The sequence below is a fragment of the Lactuca serriola genome, chromosome 3 (genome assembly GCF_051521515.1).
Source record: "Lactuca serriola cultivar US96UC23 chromosome 3, Lser_US96UC23_V15, whole genome shotgun sequence".
Lineage (NCBI taxonomy): Eukaryota > Viridiplantae > Streptophyta > Magnoliopsida > Asterales > Asteraceae > Lactuca > Lactuca serriola.
The window spans coordinates 270,987,788-271,012,319 of record NC_136410.1 but is presented as its reverse complement, the minus strand read 5'-3'; the positions used below and the strand labels follow the sequence as shown (position 1 = coordinate 271,012,319).

The following is a 24,532-nucleotide window of genomic DNA, read 5'->3' as shown; positions in this document are numbered from 1 at the left end:
CCCCGCAGACTTACAACACTACTACTATCTGACTGCTAGTGAATGCTACGGCTACCCCCGCAGACTTACAACACTACTACTACTATCTGACTGCTAGTGAATGTTACGGCTACCCCCGCAGACTTACAACACTACTACTACTGAGGACATCCTGACTATCCCTAGTCCTGCTAGTGATTCCTCATCCTGATTTCTCAAAATCAGCCCTCAGTCGTCGAATACTGCATCAACCTCGACATCTTACATCCTTGATATACTTAGCGCTTCGTCGAGGAATTCTTCGGCTTGGTTCCCAAACCAACCATCTACTAATCCGGATACATGAAACTATTGTTAGGAAGTTTAATTCCAAACTACCAACTCCTGAATCTACACAACCCTGCATGCTGTCTCTGCCACTGGCTACTAATACGAAAGCATCTCTTGCTAATTGTTCTCAGGATCCTCATTCCGACTCACTAGAGTCCTACAGGCGGTCCTCCAATCCTGGATTCCCAACCAGCTTCTAACCATCTCGATTATTCGAACTAACTGTTGGGAAGTTTCTCAAACTCCCAATCCTGAACTCCTCAACTCATCCATCGCTGAGCTACTATCTTTTCTTCTCAGAGGCCGCGTACTCATTCTGGGTCTGCATGCTCTTACCCTTGTATACTCGGAGGGTTCTCCCCCACTTGGATTCGGCTAACTCCTTACTGCTCACTGGTCGAAAGGATTCCCCAACCTTCCTTCCATTAAAAGGGTGATCTGCTGTCCGCCAACGTTCACCTCTGTCGGCGCTCCAACTAACTTTTACCAGATCCGAACCATTCTTGCTATCTAACTGAGCACCCTTCAGTCCTTAAATGAATTTTCTTTAGGGACTACATCCCGAAAACCTGCGTTTGGGGTGCACATTCCCAACCCACTTCCCTACTGTCCGCTGGCTACCTCACTAGAAGCTTTAAATTGTCACTACTAAGGTTTTAACCGATCAATCCCGAATGACACCTTTCAAAAGTAGTGAGGCATTACTGATTCTTCATATACATGCTACAGTCACCGCATCTGAAGTAACCTGATCTAGAGGGGACGACCTCCAATTTGCCATTCAATTCCAAGGTATGCAGATGGCATAAAATTCCGTCACACGCAGGTAATATAATACCCCAACACATATGCTTATTAATATCAATGCAGCAACATAACAATAATATCATGAATAATGATTGACAGGATGGTAAAAGATACGTACCTCCATCACTCAGTGCTGCTCGAATCCTTGTTGAAATCAACCGGAATACTCGGATCCGAGCCGCGAGCGCCCTTTCCCGACCCTGATGTCCGCTGGTGGTTCTCGAAGTCCCAGGGGCAGGAGCTGGCACCTGCCCTGCTTTGTACAAACTCGTGCAGTGGGCCTTCTTGTGGCCCCTCTGTCTGCAATGGAAACATATCGGGTCAAGTCCCTGGGCGATGGTAACAATACAATCTCTGCTAAAATGGCCAATTCGGCCGCACTTGAAACATCCCTCATCGCCACCACTTCTACGCCTGCACTCACCCTCGTGCGTCCTACCACACTTCCCGCATCGACTGCGGCTCTGGTAGTCCCTCGATCTCGAATCCGACCACTTGGGCCTCTTTCCCGAACCTGTCTCTGCCTGAGTCTCATCTGTTTTCCTCTTCCTTTCTGACTCCCTGCCTGCCTCTCGCTCATGCGTTACCTCGTCGACCCCATCCATCGTCTGAACAACCCCTGTCCGATCCTGGAGCTTCGCGGTCAACCTATTAGTGACCCTCACGACAATGTCAGGTAGCTCCTCGCGAATGGCTCGTGAAACCTCCCTGACTATCCAATCATGCAGAGGTCCTTCCTAGAGACAGGGTGCCCCACTCACACCTGTCTCCTGATGGTAAGAGCTAAAAATGGGAACTCCCTCCCTAATGGATCCCTGAACTCCATAAGCGTCGGGATCTAGACGAGTCCTAAACTGTCCTGAAACTATCCCGGCCCTAAAGGCCTCAAGATGATTGTCCATAAGCTCCACGATGGCCTCTCTAACCGAGCCGAAAATCACTGGAGTCTGATCAACAATGTTGCGCATAATCTCTGTGGAAATGAAATCCCTCATCTGATCATCAAATTGTCCGGCTCTAGAGCCTGAGCCAGACCCCTCCCCGGCATCTGAATTGCCAACTGATATCTCACGCAACGTCACCATGCTGAAAACATAACGCATTACTGATCAATACACACCGCTACTGAGAGACTTCTCACACCCTCCACTAGTTCCCTGGTTTTGCCTCGGCCCCTCTTGAATCGAGTACGGATCCTCTGCTTTCAGTAGTACGGGCCCATACAACCTTCCACATCTATCCGTACTTTCCTCAAGAGTTACCTCAACTCCACCAAGTTCTTTTTTTTCTATTGATAATCTTTTCTATTCTCATCCTAGGCTTGCCCTAGGGAACCTCTGACTCCACCCAAACAGTCCTCAGCTGCTGAAGGCCTCCTCGTAATGCCAATTAGCCACCACTGAATACTATCACATGTGGCGAGGCTCAGATAATCCTTCGAGTAAAGGCCCGTCCCTACTACGGTCGGACTCATACCAGAGCTGCACAATAAGGCCAAATCTAGCACTCTGAGATTATTCAACCCTGTTCACATGTGATGTGACGTATTCACCTAATGGCTAACTCCCATTACTTAGAGCCCCACAAAGCACAAAGCAAGCAGCATTCAGACACAGAAAAACTACTCAAGCAACTCTATCCTCACAACAAGGACCTGTACTAGCATACAATGCTAAGCTCATACTATCAGGCATAACCTAAACAGGCTATCCTACTGTTGTCTACTCAGTACTAGCATAAAATTCTTATCAAGCTGAAGCACATAAAGCAGGCTGATATTGTCATATTTATACCTATTTTTAGGCAATATTTAAGTACATTTTTATTAATAAGTTGGTAATTTGTTTAGAATAATGGTACTTATGAGCTTAAATGTTATTTGCAGCCAAAAAGAAGACATTTTGAAGAAAAGGGACTAAAAGCGTTAAAGAAAGAAACTTTGGGAATTAAAAGATTAAAAGAGAAGAAAAATCTGGAAAAAGCGTTCTCACGTCGTGGGAACTTGAAGATTCACGACGTGAGAGTTGGTTCTAGAAGATATGTACGCGGGTGAAGGAATCCTTGACGGGCACGGTTATCTGAAACTCACGACGTGAATATCTTATTATTCACGACGTGAGTTTGTGAAAATCAGCAACTATATAAACCCTTGACCATTACGAATAGAGGGGACTTTTGGCAAGAGAGAGGAGTTCCAGAAGACGATTTTGAGCAGAGAAAAGTTCTGGGAAGAAGCTTTCAAAACCAAAAGAGTGAAGGTCCATATTTAGTTTATTTAATTGATAATTAGGAACATGTTTTATTACACTTTGATTTGTGTTAGTATGTTAGTTGCTATGATGAGCAGCTGAATCTAGCTACTCTTGTTTAGCTAGATGAAGCTTTTAACTTATGAATGGCTTAATTTTTATGGATTTATTTAGTTGGTAACATTGCTTGTGTTTGATTTGTTTTACCTAGCATGCTTGTGTTTGTTTCTCTAATTGCTTGATTGCATGTTCTGTGTAGCTTAGTGACCATTAACTGCATGAACTTGTTTACCTAATGATTTAGTGAACACTGAATTGTTAGAGCTAGGATTGACCAATCGTAGTTAGTAATTAGAATAAATAAACTTAGTTGTGCTAGAGAACGTGTATTGTGACTATAATTGCGTTTATATAACAAATCTTACATAGCATATTTATATTCATAATTAGTTCTGTGTTTAATTGTGTGTGAACATACATAGTTTGACATTAATTAGTTAATTATTGGTAAAGTTAGAACTAAATTACTAATACAATTAAAACCAACTTGATAATCCATAATCATTAGCTAGCCATAAGGAAGAAGTAGATTCAAACTAGACAAGAGTGTGTTTTTACTTATTGAATTTGAGTTAAGTTTGTTTGGTCTTATAAAATCAAGTAAAACCCCCTTTTAAACTTGTTAATAATTAGGTTAATTTAATAGTAAGTAGATTAATTAGTAACACCGTTCCCTGTGATCGATACCCGACTTACCCAAGCTATACTGTAATCCGACTAGGTACACTGCCTATAAGTGCATAGTTAGTTTAAGTTTGTTAGGTTATAAATATTAAAATTAGTGGGTACTTTTGTGCACATCACAGGCACATAAGGCATCCTCCTAGATCCTTAGTCCTATACTAGCATGTTGTTCTACTGAGACTGAAGCTGAAACTAAAACTGAAACTGATAATCATATCATAACTTGTATGGGTAATTTGGGAGTATTTACTTGAGCTCGGCTGATCGCATGCATCACACCCCTTTTTTTCTTTTCAAAGTTCTTTACTTTCAAAAAATTCTTTTCACTTTTCTAAAACTCTTTTCTTTTGAAAACATTTTTACCACTTCCTTAGTTTGAGTTTAGACGCACCCGAAAGTGTGCCCGGATCCCTCAAACCAAGGCTCTGATACCAACTTGTAACATCCAAAAATACGACCCCAAATTTTTTGTTTTAATAATAATAAAAATCATATACTGATCGTCACATCATAAAACCATGTGTCAAATATCTCCACCCATAATAAAATGTCATGAACATTAGTGCCAAATCAAACTATGAATCAAAAAAAACTCCCGGGAATAAGACTGAAATTGTGGTGTGTGCAATGCCATCATCCCGAGCTCTTCCCTTTACTTATGGAAGTACCTGAAACCAAAACTAAAACTGTAAGCACAAAGCTTAGTGAGCTCCTCCAATCTACCACATACCATACAACAACATATAAAGCACATACTGGGCCTTGCCCACTGCATCGGACCGAGGACCGGACTAACTGGGGCCTTGCCCCCTGCATCGGACCGAAGTCCGGAACTAACTAAACAAAGCATAACATAAACATATCAACTAGCATGAACACACATATACTGCATACTGCATTGGGCCGAAGTCCGGAAACTACTGCTAGCTAATCGGGCCGGCATTGTAGCCGTAGACCCGTTCCTACTGGAAGGAAACTCACCTCGTAGCCTAGCTGTTGAAAGAACTACTCCAGAATCTGTCTGTTGCGGCTCCGGTTTCACCCCGGCTACAATTTCCATAAGTACCATCAATCAAATACTGATAATAATACTAAGGGTAAAATGACTCTCTTACCCCTGATCAAAGTCAACATTCAGTTGACCTGACTCGTCGAGTTGGGTCACCAACTCGTCGAGTCCTTACTCTCACTTTCTTGCTTCTACTCGCTACTACTCGTCAAGTTTTGGCACAAAATCGGCGAGTTCCTCTTTGTTACTAACACTCCGACAATCTGCATCTGACTCGCCGAGTGGTATGAACAACTCGTCGAGTTCTCCTTCATCAGATGAACACTCTAGTTGTGACTCGCCGAGTTGTATGAACAACTCGCCAAGTCTGTTCCTGAGGTATGAAGATTGCCTTGTACTCGTCGTGTTAGGGCATTGACTCGCCGAGTCCTTCCACGAATGAGTCTAACCCTCTAGCTCACCGAGTCCATCTCTCACTCACTGGTTCCACTCGGCATAACTCGAAAAGGGGAAAACAGTGGACTCGTGACTCGACTCACCGAGTCGTATACATGCAAACACTATATACTCAATTCTGCTTGAAACCAGACCATTCCATTCATAGATCTGGGTACTTGGGGCTTGATTAACACGTAAAGTTTCCAACTTTACGTGTAACTAACATCAAATGAAGGTTTTAAGGTTGAAAGCACACTATAAGAGTAGATCTAGAGCTTTCATGCAAAATGGCTCCATAAAGGTACTAGATCTAAGCTTCTGGAACTCAAACCTAGCTAGATCCGAAGGCTAATCATCTCAATGAGTCCTCTATGCTACTACTAAGCCAATAAATGGTTCAAGAATAGCTTTAATGGCTTCCAAAAAGGGATTTAAGCATAAAAACAGAAAAGGGCCAAGATATACCTTACTATACTCTGAAATTCCACAAGGATCTAGGATCTCCTTCTTCTCCTCTTGATCTACCTTCCTTTTTCTCTCAAGATCTTCAAAGAACCACACCAAATCACACAAAAATGCTAAGATGGTTCTAGGGTTTCGAGAATGCTGCTCTGAGGGGTGATGGGGGCTGACTTGAGGCCCCAAAAGTTGTTTAAATTGGGTGTAAACCCTTGAAATTAGGGTTTCATCCAGACTTGCGGACTCGCCGAGTCCGGAATATGGACTCGTCGAGTTGCCAACTTACACGTGCTCAAAAACCCGACTCAACTCGACGAGTATGGCTACTGACTCGTTGAGTTCCTTTTGAAAACTTGAAAAATAATCATTTAAATAACATACCAGAAGTGGGGCGTTACATGAAACGTTTAAATAGGCTCCAAGTCCCGGATTTATGGTTTTCCTCATTCAGACCAGACTCGTCGAGTCCCCTTAGCCGACTCGTCGAGTCGGTTACTTAATCGATCCCCCGGATCCCGCTCCGACTCGTCGAGTTCTTCCCTGGACTCGATGTGTTGACCCTTTGACTTAGGGTTTTCTTTCCTTTCTTGGCCTTTCTGATTTTAGGTGTTACAATGACAGATGAGTTTAATGCTCTTATTGACAATAAGACGTGGGAGCTTGTACCCCGACAACATGACATGAATCTAATTCTATGTATATGGATATTCAAACATAAAACTAAATCGGATAGCTCACTTGAACGTTATAAAGCATGTCTAGTCTATGATGGCAAGTCTCAACAAATTAGGGTGGATTGTCATGAAACGTTTAGTCCGGTAGTAAAACCCGCAACCATTCGTACGGTACTTAGCATTGCTTTATTTAATAGGTGGGAGATTAATCGACTCGGTGTAAAGAATGCATTTCTCCATGGCTACTTATTTGAGACAGTGTATATGCACCAACCGTTGGGTTTTCGTGATTCCCGTTTTCCACATCACATTTGTCGACTGAAAAAGTCTCTATATGGGCTCAAACAGGCGCCGAGGGCTTGGTACCAACGGTTCAAAGATTATGTAACCACCTTGGGTTTTCACCACGGCTCATGTGACCATTCTCTGTTTATTTATCGCAACGGGCAGGAGACAGCTTATCTACTTCTTTATGTAGATCATATTATTCTCACCACATCCTCTTCGACACTAAAGGTGCATCTTATGTCTTGTCTTTCTTCCGAGTTTGCAATGAAAGACCTCAGCCCTCTCGGTTATTTTCTTGGCATCTCTGTAAGCCGAGACAATCACGACCTATTTCTCTCACAACAGAAATATGCCTAAGATATTTTAGTGCGTGAAAAAATGACCGACTGTAATCTTGTTCATACTCCTGTTGATACATCCGGTAAGCTCAGTTCGACTGGTGGGGAGCTCCTTACAGATGCCACTTTCTACCGGAGCCTTGTCGGGGCACTTTAGTACCTAACCTTCACGCGCCTAGATATTTCCTATGTTGTGCAATAGGTGTGCATGCACATGCATGCCCCGCGTACCTCTCACTTCAACGCACTAAAACGGATTCTACGTTACATTAAGGGTATGTTATCGATGGGTCTTCATATGCGATGCAACCCACACAACTCTCTTATCTCCTATACCCAATGCAGATTAGGCAGGTTGCCCCGACATTAGATGTTTTACATCCAGATACTCTGTATATCTTGGTGATAATCTTATTTCTTGGTCCTCGAAGAGACAATCTACGATATCTGGTTCAAGTGTGGAGGCGGGAATACTGTAGGGTTACACACGTTGTAGCCGAAGTCTGTTAGATTCGCAATCTCCTCTTGGACCTGGGCTGACCTCCCACTCGCACTTCCATAGTTTACTGTGACAATGTGAGTGCCATTTACATAACATGGAATCCTATTCAACACCAACGAACGAAGCATATCAAAATTGACATCCATTTTGTGCGTGAAAAAGTTCAAAGAGGCCAGATTCGTGTTATACATGTACCTTCTCGATACCAGTTAGCAGATATATTCACCAAGGGCTTGCCACGATTTCTATTCACTTATTTTCGCAGTAGTCTAAGCATCTGAGAACCTCCTCCTTAGACTGAGAAGGTATATTAGAATAGAATATGAATCGAATTATTTATATTCTATAAGGTGCTAAAGTGTAAATAGACAAATCCTTGTATCTATATATGATGATCAACAATTGATTGAGCATAATCCATTATACATACTCATGACCTCCTGTGCTTGTGATGATCTCATGGAGTTAAGGGTATATATGTCGATTTTTTAACATATAAAAAAGTTAAGCACAACAGCTGAGCAACCCACATTGAAGGTCAATCGCGGAACACTATCAATATTTTGGGTGAGTGAAGATTTCAACATTAGACCTCCCGTATGAAATTCCGCACCTCAACCATCGGTCTGGGCAATTTTTTTAACTCGTGTATTTTGCTTATCAGGTTCATGTTTTGTTTCTACTGTTGGGGTTTATGTTTTATTTCGCTTCCATTTTATTATGTGATTGATCACATCAAACCCCAAATATAACAACCAATATTACAGTAATGTGCAAGGGTTAATTAGTAATTATACATGTGTAGTGGGTTAAAACCATAATAACGGAGAGACTCATAGACTGACAGAGGCAAATAAAGCTTTTGCACAATTTCATTAATCCATGAACAAGATTCGAAGAGAATAAGCCAAATGATCCAAGGTTGTGCCAATGGGTGGGACAACTTGGGCGATAGCCTAGGGCCTCCAAATTTATAGGGCCCCACTTTTATATAATTTTTATTTTAGTATAAAAAAAAACTTTGATTTATCATATATATAGCCGTTGTGTGGAAAAAATGAAAAAAAATAAAGCCAAAACAAAATCAACATAGAAGACTCTTTGTGATTCTTTTGGAATAATCATTGTATTGGGCCTCTTACCACCATCGATCGAAGGATTCTATGCATTAATTCTGGTTTTTTCAACAGTAACAAAAAAATTGATTCATAACAAACCGATTTTAGTTTTTTCACACAACCTTCTGATTTCGATTTTAATTTTTGTTTTATGATTTATAATTTCAATCTTTCTTTATACATTGATCCTGATAATTATCCTTCAAAAAAAATATATATTGTATTTGTGTTAATTTGATTTCATTTAGATCCTGATAATCATCCTTCAAAAAACATAGTGTTAATCTGATTCATTTTTATCTGTTTTCTAATTCGTGTAAATTGTACGATTTCTTTATTTGTACTCACTTCTTTCATGTTAGTTTTCTAATAAAAAATCAACTTTTGTGTTTTCTTTCTATTTTTTTCTGTATATAACTTCTTCAACATCACAAGTCTTGAAATCTTTGTTGTTGGAGCCTAGAAAGCGATTCAAAAGTCATTATTCTTGTTGTTGAAAAACGATTCTACAAACAACTCAACATCACAAGCTCACAACTAGGTTTTTTCCTTTCCTTTACTTGCTTTTTTCTCATTGTTTTATAAGTTTAAAATAGTAACTTGTTGTCTAGAAAAAACATTTATGTGGTAATGAGAAGGAAAAAAAACAAACTAATACCGTTACAAAAATGATTTAAGGATAAATTTATAACAAGGGCCTCATTAAAAAAACAAACAAAAAAAAATTCACCCTCCTTCACTAATTTTTTTTTACTCCAAGGGCCTCATTTTTTTATTTTGCCCGGGGCTTCAAATCGGTTTGAACCAGCCTAACCCTATATATAGCTTTGTAGTAATGAGAATGGATGCTGGAAACTTGAAAACCATTCATTAGAAACTCTGGTTAACAGCAGCAATACCCATTATTACATTAACAATTATTAAACATTGTAAATTGTCACATTAATTACACGTGTTTCTAAGGCTAAATATCAGTGTTTGCAATTTAGTAGATGAACACCAACAAACATACCATGAACAACGACTTCTCTTTTTTCGGGTTTAATAAAATCACATAGGCCCTTTGAGTAGAGAAATATTCATTATAATCGCATTACAAGCGATGTAAAATGTTAATGTTTAATTGAAGGTCTTGTTGTCCACCGAGTTTTCTGATCAGAAAACTCGTGGCATCAGAATCCGATTTTGATTCTATTAAAATCGGATTCTGAGAAGCTTCTGCTTCTTCATCTACTAAATATGGGACCATGTACTTCTTCATATCATCATCAGTAATGTCAAGATGTCCTCCTGTCACATTTACGAATTTGACCCTCCCAGCCTCATCCAATGTCCTCAACCCAATCCAGTCTTCAATATATAGTCTCGTCTATACATACATAAATAAAATCATGAATCATGGGTATGCCTTGGTGACTTGTACCATACAAACACTCAATGCATGGTTCATATCATAAATGAGAATCAATAAATCTGATAGATGGTAGCGTACAACCCAACAATGCATGATTTTAGTACTTGTACACATACACAAGTGAAAATCAAGAATCAGGGATCATGGGTATGCATTGATGGTTTGTAACATAACGTACAAGTCATTGATGCATAAAAGGTTTACCTCTTGTGCTGGAAGTATTGGTTCCAAAGCTCCATCAGGAAAGTACCCAAACCAAGAGGTTTCTTTGGGTACCAAAACTGAATCTTTATCACCCTGAAACACATTTCAAGTGACTTGTACTTCATGCAGTGAAAGTTGTACATTGAAAACGAAAAAGAGGAGAGATGTGGACATATTCTTACCATTATAAGCACCAAATTTTGCAAGCTGCTGAATCTTTCTTTGTATGTAGCATTTTTTTCAAACTCGTTATTCAGCTTTGGTAGAAATGTACACCCTTCTTTATATGCTTCAAGATCCTAACAAAACGAAATGACGTTTTAGTCCTTCAGGTTCATAAGTTGTGAACTTGCGATGAAGTGATAAATAAGTATTTTTTTTTACTCACAGTGGGGATCTTGATGTAATTTGAGGGAGCCAAGTGGTTCTGTATATGCAACATCAAGTTTCAGACAAAAATTCGAATGAAAAACAATAAATTAGGTTTAAGAAATGTTTGAAAGGATCAATAAATGCATTTATCATCAAGAGTGTTCAAGATTTGGATTGATTTTGAAACTTATCTTTGTATTTGAGGTAATATTGGTGAAATTTTCATATAAAACTTTTGGTCAAGTGAAATTATTAATTATGTACTCCTTCCTTTCTTATTAAAGACATTTTACTTTCAATTTTTTTTCCTAATAAAAAAATAGTTTGAAAGTAGTGAAATTTAACCTGGAGAGATTCGCTATAAATAGCTAACTTCATCAAACTGTCGAAAAACACGCACATCAAACCAGACTGCAAAAAAAAAAAAAAAAAAAAAAAAAAAGAAAGAAGAAGATCTTCATGAACAAAAACTCATATTGACTTTTGTGTATTTCTTGAAAAATATTTCAAGACTTACACCACAAAATGGCATTGAAGCTTCCCCAGCATGAGGGCCCGCTACCGATATGAAGTTCTTCACCTGTTATAATAAACACAAATTATAACACAAAGATTTAAAATCAAATGTTCCAATTTCTAGGGTTCTTTTGAGGATGAGGATGAGAAGGGCATTTAGGTCATTTTCACAAACAAGAGATTGAGAACAAGTCCATGTCTATGTCCCACCTTTTTGGACGAGACAAAAAATTGCAACTTTTGTCTCATTGACATCAGTCTCAGTCTAATGCATGACAAATACAGCACAATCTGTCTTGTCATGTCATGTACTTTACCCTAAGTGTACTGTACTTACCGGAGGTGCTCCATCACAAAACTCGAGTACTGCTCGCCCAATCAAGTTACCCTACAAAAATCGCCCACATTTATTACCTTTCCATTCGGTATTAAATGCAAAAAATAGCAATGTACTTTGAGAAATCTACCAATTATAGCAATATCATCTAAATAAAAAAGAAAAGTTTGGTGCTATAATTGGGTAGATTTTTCAATGTCTAATGTCTTAATAAGGAAAAGATCAAAAAATTCAATACTATAATTGGATGGATTTTTCAAAGTGGAAGACTTTAATAAGAAAGAAATTTAAAGTACAATAAAGTAATAAAAAGAAATAAAAGTCATACGCTATAACACACAAACAAATCAAAGTACATTGATATTTCATGTTAACCAAAAAATTTAACATTTTGATAATCCTTACTTGGGAAAGTCCAACTATGTTGTAGCCTTCTTTGAGTTCACTCATATTCTTCACCTAAAAGTTATGGGAAATATAAGCACTTAGAAACAAGTTCACTAAACCCCAAAAAACAGATTCAAGAAACGTATTTATCATTAGTTTCATTAATTACCTTTTCACAAGCAATCTCCGTCTACAACACAAAAACGCAAAAATTTAAAGTCAAAATTTATCTTCTTTACAACTACGGATTGTTTGGAAAATAATTTGAAAATGATTTAGTACTATAAAAGATGAAAAACCACCTGTTCATCAAAGGGCATAAACCAAGAATCCCACACTCCATTTCCAATTTCTCTACACATAATGCAAATGTCTCATTAATGTAATTCATTTTTTTAATTATCAAGAAGTTACATTCAAACTATGAGTTAAAGAGAGTATACATGCAATATCCTGTAGAATTAGACCACTCGCTTAAAAGATCAGTGAAATGTTTGACTCCTTTCTTTGTGCAACTATCCGAAACGCCTATAAACAAAGTTTAGAGAAAAAAGTTAGGAGCTTTTTTCAAAATACAATATATTAATAAGAAAAGAGGGTGTTTAGATATGCAATTAAACTAATTATAGCAATTTATGGGAAACTGATACTGATTTGATAAATTATTTAGGATCAAAATAACCAGATTTGGATATTCAAGTAAGTTGAGATAGTGTGAAATTACATAACTATCCATAGCTTGAAGCTGGATGATCACTTGAAAAAACACATGCAAAAACCCTCTGAATGCTAAGATTGTATCTCAAAACATGGCAACTTTTTATGGACCAATATATAGATTTATGTGATATGATTTTTTTTACCTTTCTATTAGATTCAACTTATAAGATTCGACTGAATTCTTTTCTATCTTCAAGATCGATACATAAAAGAAATTTTACAAACTGATAACATTTTGAACTAAAAAGTAAAAACAGATCATTTCCCACAAGAACAAATTAGCCTAAAGGACATATAAAACCACTAAATCTAAGTTAAAATATGTGTAAATTATGTGCGAGGGTTTTGAACTTTGACTCTCAGACATCACATGAGTTGACTCGCAAAAAGTTCCAAGATAAGCAATAAAAGAAGTTCCATGAAACCCCGTAACTTAGTTTCCTCAGGCAAGCAATAAAAAAAAATGCAAAAAACAGTAGAACAATTCAAGGGTTTTGCACAAGATCCACATCCTGATCATCAAGCTCCAACTCGAAGCATGCGATGATCAAAAAACAGAGAGAAACACTTACCATGAAACACAACAAAAGGGATAGAATGCGTGATTAGCGGAAGCAAAGTCAAGATGATAAAGAATCTCGTTACTGCAGCAGAGGCCATAAATGGAAACTGAAGTGGGTAACGAAGGATCAAAAGGTTAAAAACGCAACCCTTGGTGGAATGCTATTTGGGGTTGTGTTTGATTTCGATGTGGTGCTAAGTTTTTCGAAGATTTAACAGTAGAAAGGTAGAAGAAATCAATTTGTTGGTAGGAAGATAGATCTCATGGAATAGCGACACTCATTGTACACGTTTCTTCTGTGTTTGTGAGAGGGAGATGAGGATATGGTAGCTAAAGGTCAAAATGGGTGGGGTGTTTGGATGAACAAGTGCGTGTGTAGATTGACATTTATAAATAATCAAGCTCATGTGGCAGTTGACAGGTACATGGGTTAGGGCTCAAATAAGTTTATTAACTTTAATTTATTTTTTGAAAGTTTTTTTTTAATCTTTATATATCTAATACTAGGTGTGAAACCCGTGTATTACACGGGTTAATTTAAAAAAAGATTAAACATTAAAGTGTAAATAGAAAATATTTTTTAATGTATAACTTTAAAATAAAGAAGATACATATTTATTGCAATTTAATATCATATATATCATATTTAATACTTTACATATATAAGTATGTGACTTTAATTTTAAAAATTGAAACAAACAAAAAATTGACAAGTGGATAATATTTATTTAAAAAATACCACAAAATGACAAGTGTCAAAATTAATGAAAGATTGACACGTGTCAAAAAAAAACCTTCATTTATTAAAGAGGATTTTACAAGGTTCTAAATAGCATAAAACGTGACTTGGTGACAATGTCAAACTTCAACCTTTATCGAGTTGTGACGAGCCACATTGACTCAAGACGAAAACTTTGTATATAATTGATATTTTTATATATTTTTTCTATCATTATTTATTTTTATATACATATATAATTTAGGATGTCATTTTGTCAAAGCTTAAGAACAAATACAAGCCTTTGAGCCATTATGCGTCATGACAAACTTTTTAGAACATTTATATTTTATAAAAACTCTTGTATTTGATTAGTCATTTTCAAACTATGTAATATTTTAATACATTTTATAAACATTGAATGCTATAAAAGACCGAAAATGTTATTGCTTTATATCATAAAAATAAAAATAAACTTATTAGTTGAATTTATATTTTATAAATAAAATATCTTAAATATTTAACATAAATAAACAATTAGTAAATGAATGAAAAATATTTAAACCTAAAATATAATAAAATGATAAAATAAAATATAATTAAAAATGAAAAAATAAATATACAAAACATAAAAATATATTTTTCATTCAATATTGACCGGTTAATAAAGCAACCAAAACAATATATATACCTTAATGCTACTAGCGGTGATAATTGGTCCAACAAATAATAATTAGCTATATTGCCAATTACCAAAAGTAATTTTTACCACTTTCATTTTTAATTTATTTTCTTGACTTCCTTCCATAGACATTAAAAAATAGTGTTGCTATTAAGGTATTCTTTGAACACTTTATAAATATTTTCATTTTTAATTTATTTTCTTTACTTCCTTCCATAGACATTAAAAAATAGTGTTGCTATTAAGGTATTCTTTGAACACTTTATAAATATCTTTATTAAAAGTCAACATGTAGGTAACTATTTATAATTATCTTTTTCAGAAAACAATGTAATTTCAGCCAAATAAAAATATCTTAAAAATTATATAAGGTGTCTAATTGATAAAATTAAATGTCTTTTTAGCCAAAAAAAAAAAGCTTTTTGCTAAGACTATATAGTCATCACTACACCATTATGTGTGATTGCAGCCCATTTTATTTTTTCTTTTTTTCTTATAACTTATAAGGTAGGTTTCAAACTAATCGTACGTTTGCTTATGCACCTTGAAATAAAGAGCAACATATCTTGATAAATGACAAAGAACATTAAGGATGCGTATCTTTTTTACTTAATGCACTTGATGTTTAGAAAACTTAATGTGTTAAGACGTAGATAGTTGTTTTTTTTATTTAATTTTAAGAAAATATCCTAATAGATAAGTTAGGAAAATGATATCCTTAGCATTAAGTGGTAGTTTCATATCTATTTTTTCAAAAATACCCTCGAAACATATGATGTTTCCTATATTGCAATCCTTGCACTGTTTTTTCCGTTAACCTTCTTCTAAAACAATCTAATTAATTATCCATAATTTGTGTAAAATAGTTAATCATTGTAAGGTACAATATGATGATGTATATTTTTAATCTTACTTTTAATTTATTTGAAATATAAAAGTTATTTAATGTGGTGATGTATATTTTTAATTTTCATGGTTATTAAATAAATGATTATTTTATATATTTTTATATTATAATTATTATTAAAGAAATGATACTTTATTATTTTTAAACAAATGAAAAAATAGTCGTTTATTTGGATTCAGACAGTGCATTTAATCCAAAAAAAGGGGCGGAGCTTCAACATATGAATTGAGAGGCTGAAAATTCTTATTCTAATAAAAGAATAGTTTTATTCTCCTTTTAACATGTATCATCATATTAGGTCTCATAATTAATGCATATTTTATTTTTCTTTTTCCATGTGTCACTCTATTATGTCTCTTAATTAATGCATGCAACTTTCTAACCTATTGAATCTCCATTTCAAATTTCAAAGTTTAAATTTTCCACTCTAATTACATTAAATTAATAACATTAGAACGGAAATTAATTAAATAACACAAATTATAAAGTGATATAATTATACATATTTATTTAAAGCAATGATTATAATTTTATATAACTAAAAAATCTCTTAATGAATAATTTATTTAAAATAAGTGATTAATAATTTTGAGTTTTTAATATTAAAGTTTAATTAAGTTTATAATCGTGGTTCCCACGGGTTATAAACTAGTATAATATGTATAAAAATTGATGAGCGGGGAGGCCACTGTCAAAATTTTATATTGTTAATGTATAAAATGATAGTATAAAAGGCTATTTATAACAAAAAAAAATCACGAGGGGGCACACCCCCTTCGCCCTAATAAAGCTTCGCTCATGCCAAAAAAAAAAACAACATTTATATCAATAATATTTTATCACTTCAAATATCATTATGAAATCACTACATTTTATAAATTCAGGATTTAACGAAGAAAAAAATAGAGCCTAAGACTTATATTTTAATATGTCAAAATTTGTGTTATAGTTTATGCAAGAACTAGCTTCCATGTGATAATCACCTAAAATATACCATTAAGACAATCACATTAAAAGCGGAATGTTGTATAACTTTAAATAATATGAAAAAAAACGTTGTGATTCTTCAAAGTGAATTTTTAGATATTGATTATTAAAAATAAGAATACATTTTTATAATTAATTTTTTTAAAAGTTAGCACTAATGTAGGAACTAGCTCCAAAATATAACGAACCGGTGTAACCAATCTATATTTTAATTCCAATATTTTATAAATCGACGATTCTGGCTCTAATTCTAGACAATTATGGCTTATAATTGGCTTACAATTATCAGCTGTTCTCCCTCCTTGAGGTCGAGGGTTCAAATCCCTTTGGGGACATATGTGGATTTAGGAGTAATGTAAAAGTATGTTAGATTTGTCATTCCAAAAAAATATAAGAATCTAAAAATACTTTGAAATGTTTATAATTGAAGTTGAGACGAGTCATCGACCTTAGTGGATTAAATTAAAAAAAATGGGCCTTCGTACTTCTTGAATGACATTCTTTATCTTTTATGCATTCATGGATTAGGAGAAAAAATCAAGATGAAGAATTAAATTATGTTTATATTTATATATTTTGTATGATTTTTTTTTAATTTAGAACCAAGAAATTAGAAATATGTACAACATATATATTAATTTCAAGAAAGGACCCCTAAAAGTTTTGGGCCTCGGGTGATCGCCCATTCCACCCACCCAAAGGCCGACCTTGAGTCTAAATCCATGATCACCCTATCTAAATTGACGTACATCTAAAACATTTTTAGAAACAAATTAGTAGTGAGCTGAATATTTCCCATGAAATGCACATGGATAAGCATTTGATGGTTAACCTTACCCTCATATGAACGATTTTCTAGATGTCAACAAACAAACTCCGATCATCCAAAATACGTTACGAGTTTGTTTAAAATCTAAAATCCAAACTTTTGACTTATATGTCCTTAACAGAAAGTTAAAATGTGATACCTACCTAAAATACTTTCAGAGGAATTGGTAACAGACATCGTGGATGCCAAATTTCTTGAACATTCAACAATTAGTTATTCACATTGACTTTGATGCAAAACAAAAGCAAGGATAAGAAATATTCAAAAGGATTTTAATACTGAACTTCAAGATGTTTCTAAAGGCTTGCAAATGACCTTGTATATAGAGTGGAGCTAAAATTGATAGGCACGAAAAAATTGGAAAATTAAAATCAACAATAAATTCTTGAAATTAAACGGCTAAATAAACAAGGGAAAATGAAAAATCTAAGAAATGATATTCCATTATTAAATTAGAATCTCGGAAACGGTCTAAAATTTGGGGAAATCGTGATTTGGAGGCCTAAATAGTAGAATTTGGGGATTGATCGATGAACTAAAATTTGGCGAGCTTCAACTCATTAAGAGCTGTCTGATATATATCGCACATCTCCAAATTCTTTACAGATCAAAAATTACTTCATTTTATTTGTTTTGTTTTGGACTTCTTTTGTACCTATTTTTCTTTCTCTCGTTTGTCCTTAAATGCTTCTGTCATATCATCTATATGATCTCCATCACATTTTGAGTAAGATAGGTCAAAACTTCAATCATTTGAGGAGCATTTTTTTTTTTTTTTAAATTTTGTGTTACTACTTAAAAACTACATTGTAGATTGTGATTAACATAGACAGAGTTAGCATGATTGTCATTTCATTTGTATTATGTTATGCAACCAAGAGGAAAACTATGTGTAACCAATAACACTTGTCTTGAGTACGCCCTGTTTTCTTGCAATGACTACAATTTTGTGAATCCTTTTCTAAGTTCTTATATCCTTGATTTCTAGGAGAATGAACAAATGTGTTATTATTATCATCATTGTTACTCATAACATTAAAGGCCATCATTGAGGTTGAGATTGCATTGTTACCAATCTAGCATTTGTCGTTCTTCGTGAATAACAAAAGAAAAGATTTTATTCACAAGTGGAATAAGTTCCATCAACAAAATCTAACATCGAATTATGGAATAAGGATCATTGAGCACAACTCATTATTTGTCCCACTTGTTTTGCTCCCCCATAAATGCATTTTCTAAAGGTACATTAGGTATTGTAATTGGAAAAATCTTCCCATAAATATTGTTTACATTCTATATAACCATTCAAAGTAATCTAAACTATATTATAATAACAATTATCTATCCTCCATATACAAAATTTGGAAAGAAACATAAAACTCAATTCACACCCATTTTGTAACCATCCATAACTATCTAACAGTTTCATGATCTAAGTTACATGTCTTTCTAATGCTAAATATTAGTGCATCTTTTCTCCACTTTGCATAGTATATTAAAATATAGACATATTCACCGAAAAAAATAATTCATAAACATTGAAATTGTATCACAAGCGATGTAAAATGTTAATGTTTAATTGAAGGTCTTGTTGTCCACTGTGTTTTCTGCTTAGAAAACTCGTGGCATCAAAATCCGATTCTGATTCTATCAGAATCGGATTCTGGGAAGCTTTTGCTTCTTCATCTACTAAATACGGAACAATGTATTTCTTCATATCATCATCAGTTATTTCAAGATGTCCTCCCGTCACATTTACGAATTTGACCCTCCCAGCCTCATCCAATGTCCTCAACCCAATCCAGTCTTCAATATATAATCTCGTCTATAAATACATAAATAAAATCAAGAATCATAGGTATGCATTAGTGACTTGTACCATGTACAAATCCTTGATTCCATATCTTAAATGTACAACCCATCAATGCACGGTTTCATACTTTTTAGTTTTCACACATAAATAAGTGATAAGTTGTAATGTACAAGTCGTTAATGCACGGTATAAAAATCAGTGATCTTGGGATTCTCACTTATACTGAATGATGATATACATATACCCTATGCATTGATGGGTTGTACAGTACAAGTCATAGATGCATAAAGATTTACCTTTTGTGCTGGAAGTATAGGTTCATAAGCTCCATCAGGAAAGTACCCAAACCAAGAGGTTTCTTTGGGTACCAAAACCGAATCTTTATCACCCTGAAACACATTTCAAGTGACTTGTACTTCATGCAGTGAAAGTTGTACATTGAAAACGAAAACAGAGGAGTTATTTGTACATATTCTTACCATTATAAGCACCAAATTTTGCAAGCTGCTGAATCTTTCTTTATATGTAGCGTTTTTTTCAAACTCGTTATTTAGCTTCGGGAGAAATTTACACCCTTCTTTATATGCATCAAGATCCTAACAATGCAAAATGACGTTTTAGTCCTTCTAGTTCATAAGTTGTGAACTTGTGATGAAGGGATAGATAAGTAATTTTACTCACTGTGGGGACCCTCATGTAATTCGATGGAGCCAAGTGTTCCTGTAGAAATAGCAACATACTTTTATTTATTTCAATTAAAATATTATACTTTCATTAAAATTATAAGTTGAAAATTTAACATAATAATAATAATAGCATTGTATTTTCAGTTATTATGTAATTTTGATTACTTTATTATTATAGCAGTGTAGTGTGATTTCAAACTATTTCATATTAAAGCATTACACTTGACAATATTTTTCCCCAAATTACCCTTTTTAAAAATAATATGAAAGTACAATGCAATAATAAGAAAGATGGAAATAATATTAGTGTTTCTTAAATTCAGCTCACCTGAACAACATCACTATAAACTGCTAACTCCATCAAATCATCAACAAGAATGCATATGAAACTCGACTTCAAAAAGCAAAATTCATCTTCATCAGCAAAAAGTTATGTTGACTTTTGTGGTCAAACACACACACACACACACAACATGAGAGTGTATTTGTTGAGAATATTCAAGACTTACACCACATAAAGGGATTGCTGCTTCCCCAGCATGAGGACCTGCTAATGATATGTAGTTCTTCACCTGTTATTTATAATTATAATCGGTTAATTATTGTTGCATAATTCGTGTCAGTTATATTTGTTGTTTGTTTACTAGCTTTTTGATTTATTAAATATGTAATAATATTTTAGTTATGAAATATTAAAATTACAACGATTATCGATAATATAATATTTTCAATGATACTTTTATTTTTATAAGTTATAACTATAACATAACACATTTTTTCTTCATGTTTTAATATATATTTCAAATAACAACACGAAATAGTTGTACTTAAATATTAATGTCTAGTAATATTTTTTTTATTAAAATATTTTGTATCAAAAAAAATGTGTATTTAATATTATGAGAGGGGGTTTTAATGTCTTATTGGGCATTTTCATTAAAGATGATGATGAATAAATTAGATTCATAAAAAAATATATATATTGGAAGAGATTAACAACTAGTGGAAAGATGACGTGGCAATAATATATTTTAGTCAAAGCACAAGTCAACCATTGTGGAAGCTCTTACCGGAGGTGCTCCATCACAAAATTCAAGAACTCCTCTCCCCACCATGTTACCCTACAAAAAAAATTAAAAAATTAAAAAATTAAAAAAAAAATCACAAGCATTTATTACATTTCCACTCGGTTTAGTTGAATAGTTTCATTTATGTGGGTCCCATTTATATCATCTCATTGCATGCCATAAAAAAAGGTAAAAGCAATGTAAATGATAGAGTCCACTAATGGAGACAAAGTTGTTGCAAAAACAATTAAAAAAAAAGGATAAATGCAAGAAATAGCAATTTACTTTTGTTGATTTGTTTATTATATTTATAGCATCCTACTTTTATTACATCATTTTACTTGAAAAATCTATCAATTTTTAACAATATCTTACAAATTCAAACCAATATTCACTGCTGTAATTGGGTGGATTTTTCAAAGTAAAATATCTTAATAAGAAAAAGATTAAAATATAAAATGTTACGATTTGGTAGATTTTTCAGACTACAATGCCTTAATAAGAATATAAATCAAAAAGAAAATTTTGTAATAGAAAAAAAAAATGAAAGATATAAATGAATAACAAGATTACACCTTTTCTCGCATGGAAAGTCTGTTTTTCATCAGAAAAATTATTTTTATGTAAAAATAAATAAATAAATAAATTCCAATTTGATAATCATTACCTGGGAAAGTCCAACTATGTTGTAACCTTCACTAAGTTCACTCATATTCTTCACCTATAATTTGTGCAATATATATTATATATATATAAGTTTGGATTACCACAAAAAATAAAATCAAGATTCAAGAAAGGGATTTGTCATCTATTTCTTTACCTTTTCACATGCAATCTCTGTCTACAAGACAAAAACACAAAATCAAAATTTATATTCTTTAAAACAAAGGAATGTTTGAAAAGTAATTTGAAAACAATCTATTGTAATAAAAAGATGGATAAAGATAAACCACCTGTTTAGCAAAGGGCATAAACCAAGAATCCATGACCCCATTTCCAATTTCTCTACACATAATGCAAAAGTCAACATTTAATGCTTCTTCTTCTTTGCTTTTTTTTTTTTTTTTTTTTTTTTTTTTTAAATTAAGAGTTAAGTAAAGAGAGCATACATGCAATATCCTTGAGTATTAGACCACTTGCTTAAAGATTCGGTAAAATTTTTTACTCCTTTCTTGCTGCAACCATCTGCAATGCCTATAAACAAAGTTTATATAAACAACTCAAGAACTTTGAACACAATTTTCATAATTATAAAAAGTTTGATGAATAAACAACTTTAGAAGATTCAACTAATTAATGATTTAAGAGCCTATCTCTTTCTTTCTTTTTCCATAAAGCTACGTGTTGAATAAACAATGTTAAAAATATTTCAGAAAGTGAAGGCACATTTAGGGAAATGAAAGGAAAAATACACAAGGGCAAAGTTGTAACAAAGATAGAACTTAATGGGGAAAGCTTACCTGACTAAGTCCTGATTAACTAGATTTGAATATTTAGGTAAGAAGAGATAAATTTACAATTATCTTAACAATATATCGCTTTAAGTTGTATAATCAATTTGAAAATGAACATAAAAATCCACTAAATACCAAGATTGTATCTCAAAGTAACCATATATACGTTTATGTGATGTATTATATTTCTATTAGATTCAATAGAACTAATTTCTAACTTGAAGATCCACAAGAATCGGTTTGTTTAGAGAGATAAGTGTATAAGCTATAACAATATTATTTTACACAAAAAGAATTTTACAAAAGACTAAAAAGTATAAACATTAATGCACAATTTGAATTTTACAAAAGATTATAAAAAGGTGTATTCCATTTATGGAATTAACAAGAGTATATATTAATATGATTTCCAACATAAACAGATTATCCTAATAGCCACATAAAACCACCAAATCTAGGTTAAACATGTGCAAATTTATTTGTGATAGGTTTGAACTTTGAAACCTAAGATATCATATGAGTCTTGAAATTAAAAACAATGCATAACGATAAAATCTCATAAAACTATCAAATGATACACGAACAAGATCAAAGCAAGACCCAAGGTAAACATAAATCCCAAAAAAAAACCATAACTTATTTTCATCAAATAAGCAATAAATATACATAAACTGTAGAACAGCTTAAGGATTTTGCGCAATATCCAATTAAAGTCCATGACGCTTCAAATCGAAGCATGCAATGATCAAAAAAGGAAGAGAAACACTTACCATGAAAGAGAACAAAAGGGATAGAATGTGTGATTATGGGAAGCAGAGTGAAGATGATAAAGAATCGTGTTATCGCAGAAGAGGCCATAAAAATGAAAACTTGAGGTGTATAAAGAAGGATGAAAAGGTAAAAACACCGCTCTTTCGGCAGTGCAATTGGGGGGTTTTGTTTGATTTTGGAATGATGAAGTTTTTTGGAATTTTAATTGATAAAAAGGTCGAACAAAATTGACCCTAATTTTGGGAGTTAGATCGTTTCAATGTAGATCAATTTATCTCATTTTCAGTTTTTTGTTGTTTTGGCAAATGGGAAAATCTATTTAACGAGTTTTGTTGCAAAGAAATGAAACTCAATTTTATGATTATAGTGCAATCTTTAAAAATATATATATTTTTAAATATAAAAATAATATTGTTGTTTAATTTGATAATAATTGGTATACTAAGTTGATATAATATACGATTATCTTCAATTTGATAAAATTAAATATAATATATATGGTTTAATTTTATTTATAGTTGTTGTTATTGTTAATTAATTTTTTAAAATTTATTTGCTTAACGTTGTAATTTCTATCATTTTAATTATTTAAAACATCAAAAAAAAAATTGATTTTAAAGGTAACAATATAATCATTTATATAGAGTTATTTTTAACTATTGTTATTGCAAGTTATTTTAAACTACTTATTTGAAAACTTTTAACGATTAAAATATATTTAAGAAATATTTTAGTTAAATTGATATTACAATTTAGTTTTTGTATTTAGCACTATAATTTATCACTTTTAACTATCCACAAAATATTATTTAGGTATTTTAAGTGGAACTGAAATTTATATTGAAGTTGACCTTTAATGTTATATTTAAATTACCAATTTAAGTATTTTATTCAAACAGTTCAAAAGTTGTAGCTTTAAACTGATAATGGTTTACATACAACAACATATTATATCTAATATATTAAGTATAATATGTTAAAAATTAAAGACATAACTTTATAAGTAGAAGTAAAAATATTATTTTAATATTGAAATTTAGTTTGTTTGTGATTACACTTTAGATTTGATATTTATTTAACTTTATTAACCAACTTATAATCATTATTAGAAAGACACTACAATTTATCATTTTTTTTAATTATTTACAAAATATTCTTTGGGTTATTTAAG

At 33.3% G+C, this 24,532-nt stretch overlaps 2 protein-coding genes across 4 annotated transcripts; both read right to left on the bottom strand.

The window, feature by feature from the left end:
• Window positions 1-9,818: 9,818 nt before the first annotated feature.
• On the bottom strand, window positions 9,819-13,816 carry LOC145094001 (alpha/beta-Hydrolases superfamily protein). Its single transcript, XM_079032257.1, has 12 exons — window positions 13,458-13,816; window positions 12,609-12,693; window positions 12,468-12,519; window positions 12,335-12,355; window positions 12,184-12,237; window positions 11,779-11,829; window positions 11,443-11,505; window positions 11,271-11,336; window positions 10,942-10,980; window positions 10,736-10,852; window positions 10,554-10,646; window positions 9,819-10,304 (listed from the first exon to the last, which is right to left on the bottom strand). Exons 1-12 carry the CDS (start codon window positions 13,543-13,545, stop codon window positions 10,029-10,031), a joined length of 1,005 nt encoding a protein of 334 aa, XP_078888383.1. The 5' UTR covers window positions 13,546-13,816; the 3' UTR covers window positions 9,819-10,028.
• A 5,114-nt stretch (window positions 13,817-18,930) lies between these two features.
• Window positions 18,931-23,567, bottom strand: LOC145094000 (uncharacterized). Of its 3 annotated transcripts, none has more exons than XM_079032255.1 (12): window positions 23,361-23,567; window positions 22,246-22,321; window positions 22,090-22,141; window positions 21,957-21,977; window positions 21,804-21,857; window positions 21,140-21,190; window positions 20,579-20,641; window positions 20,398-20,463; window positions 20,065-20,103; window positions 19,863-19,979; window positions 19,680-19,772; window positions 18,931-19,395 (listed from the first exon to the last, which is right to left on the bottom strand). In XM_079032255.1, the coding sequence occupies exons 1-12, from the start codon at window positions 23,446-23,448 to the stop codon at window positions 19,120-19,122; spliced, it is 996 nt and encodes a 331-aa protein (XP_078888381.1). In that variant the 5' UTR covers window positions 23,449-23,567; the 3' UTR covers window positions 18,931-19,119. The 3 variants fall into 3 exon arrangements, with proteins under 3 accessions (XP_078888381.1, XP_078888380.1, XP_078888382.1); XM_079032254.1 differs by having other exon boundaries at window positions 22,246-22,330; window positions 23,361-23,563; XM_079032256.1 differs by lacking the exon at window positions 21,957-21,977 and having other exon boundaries at window positions 22,246-22,330.
• Window positions 23,568-24,532: the final 965 nt, after the last annotated feature.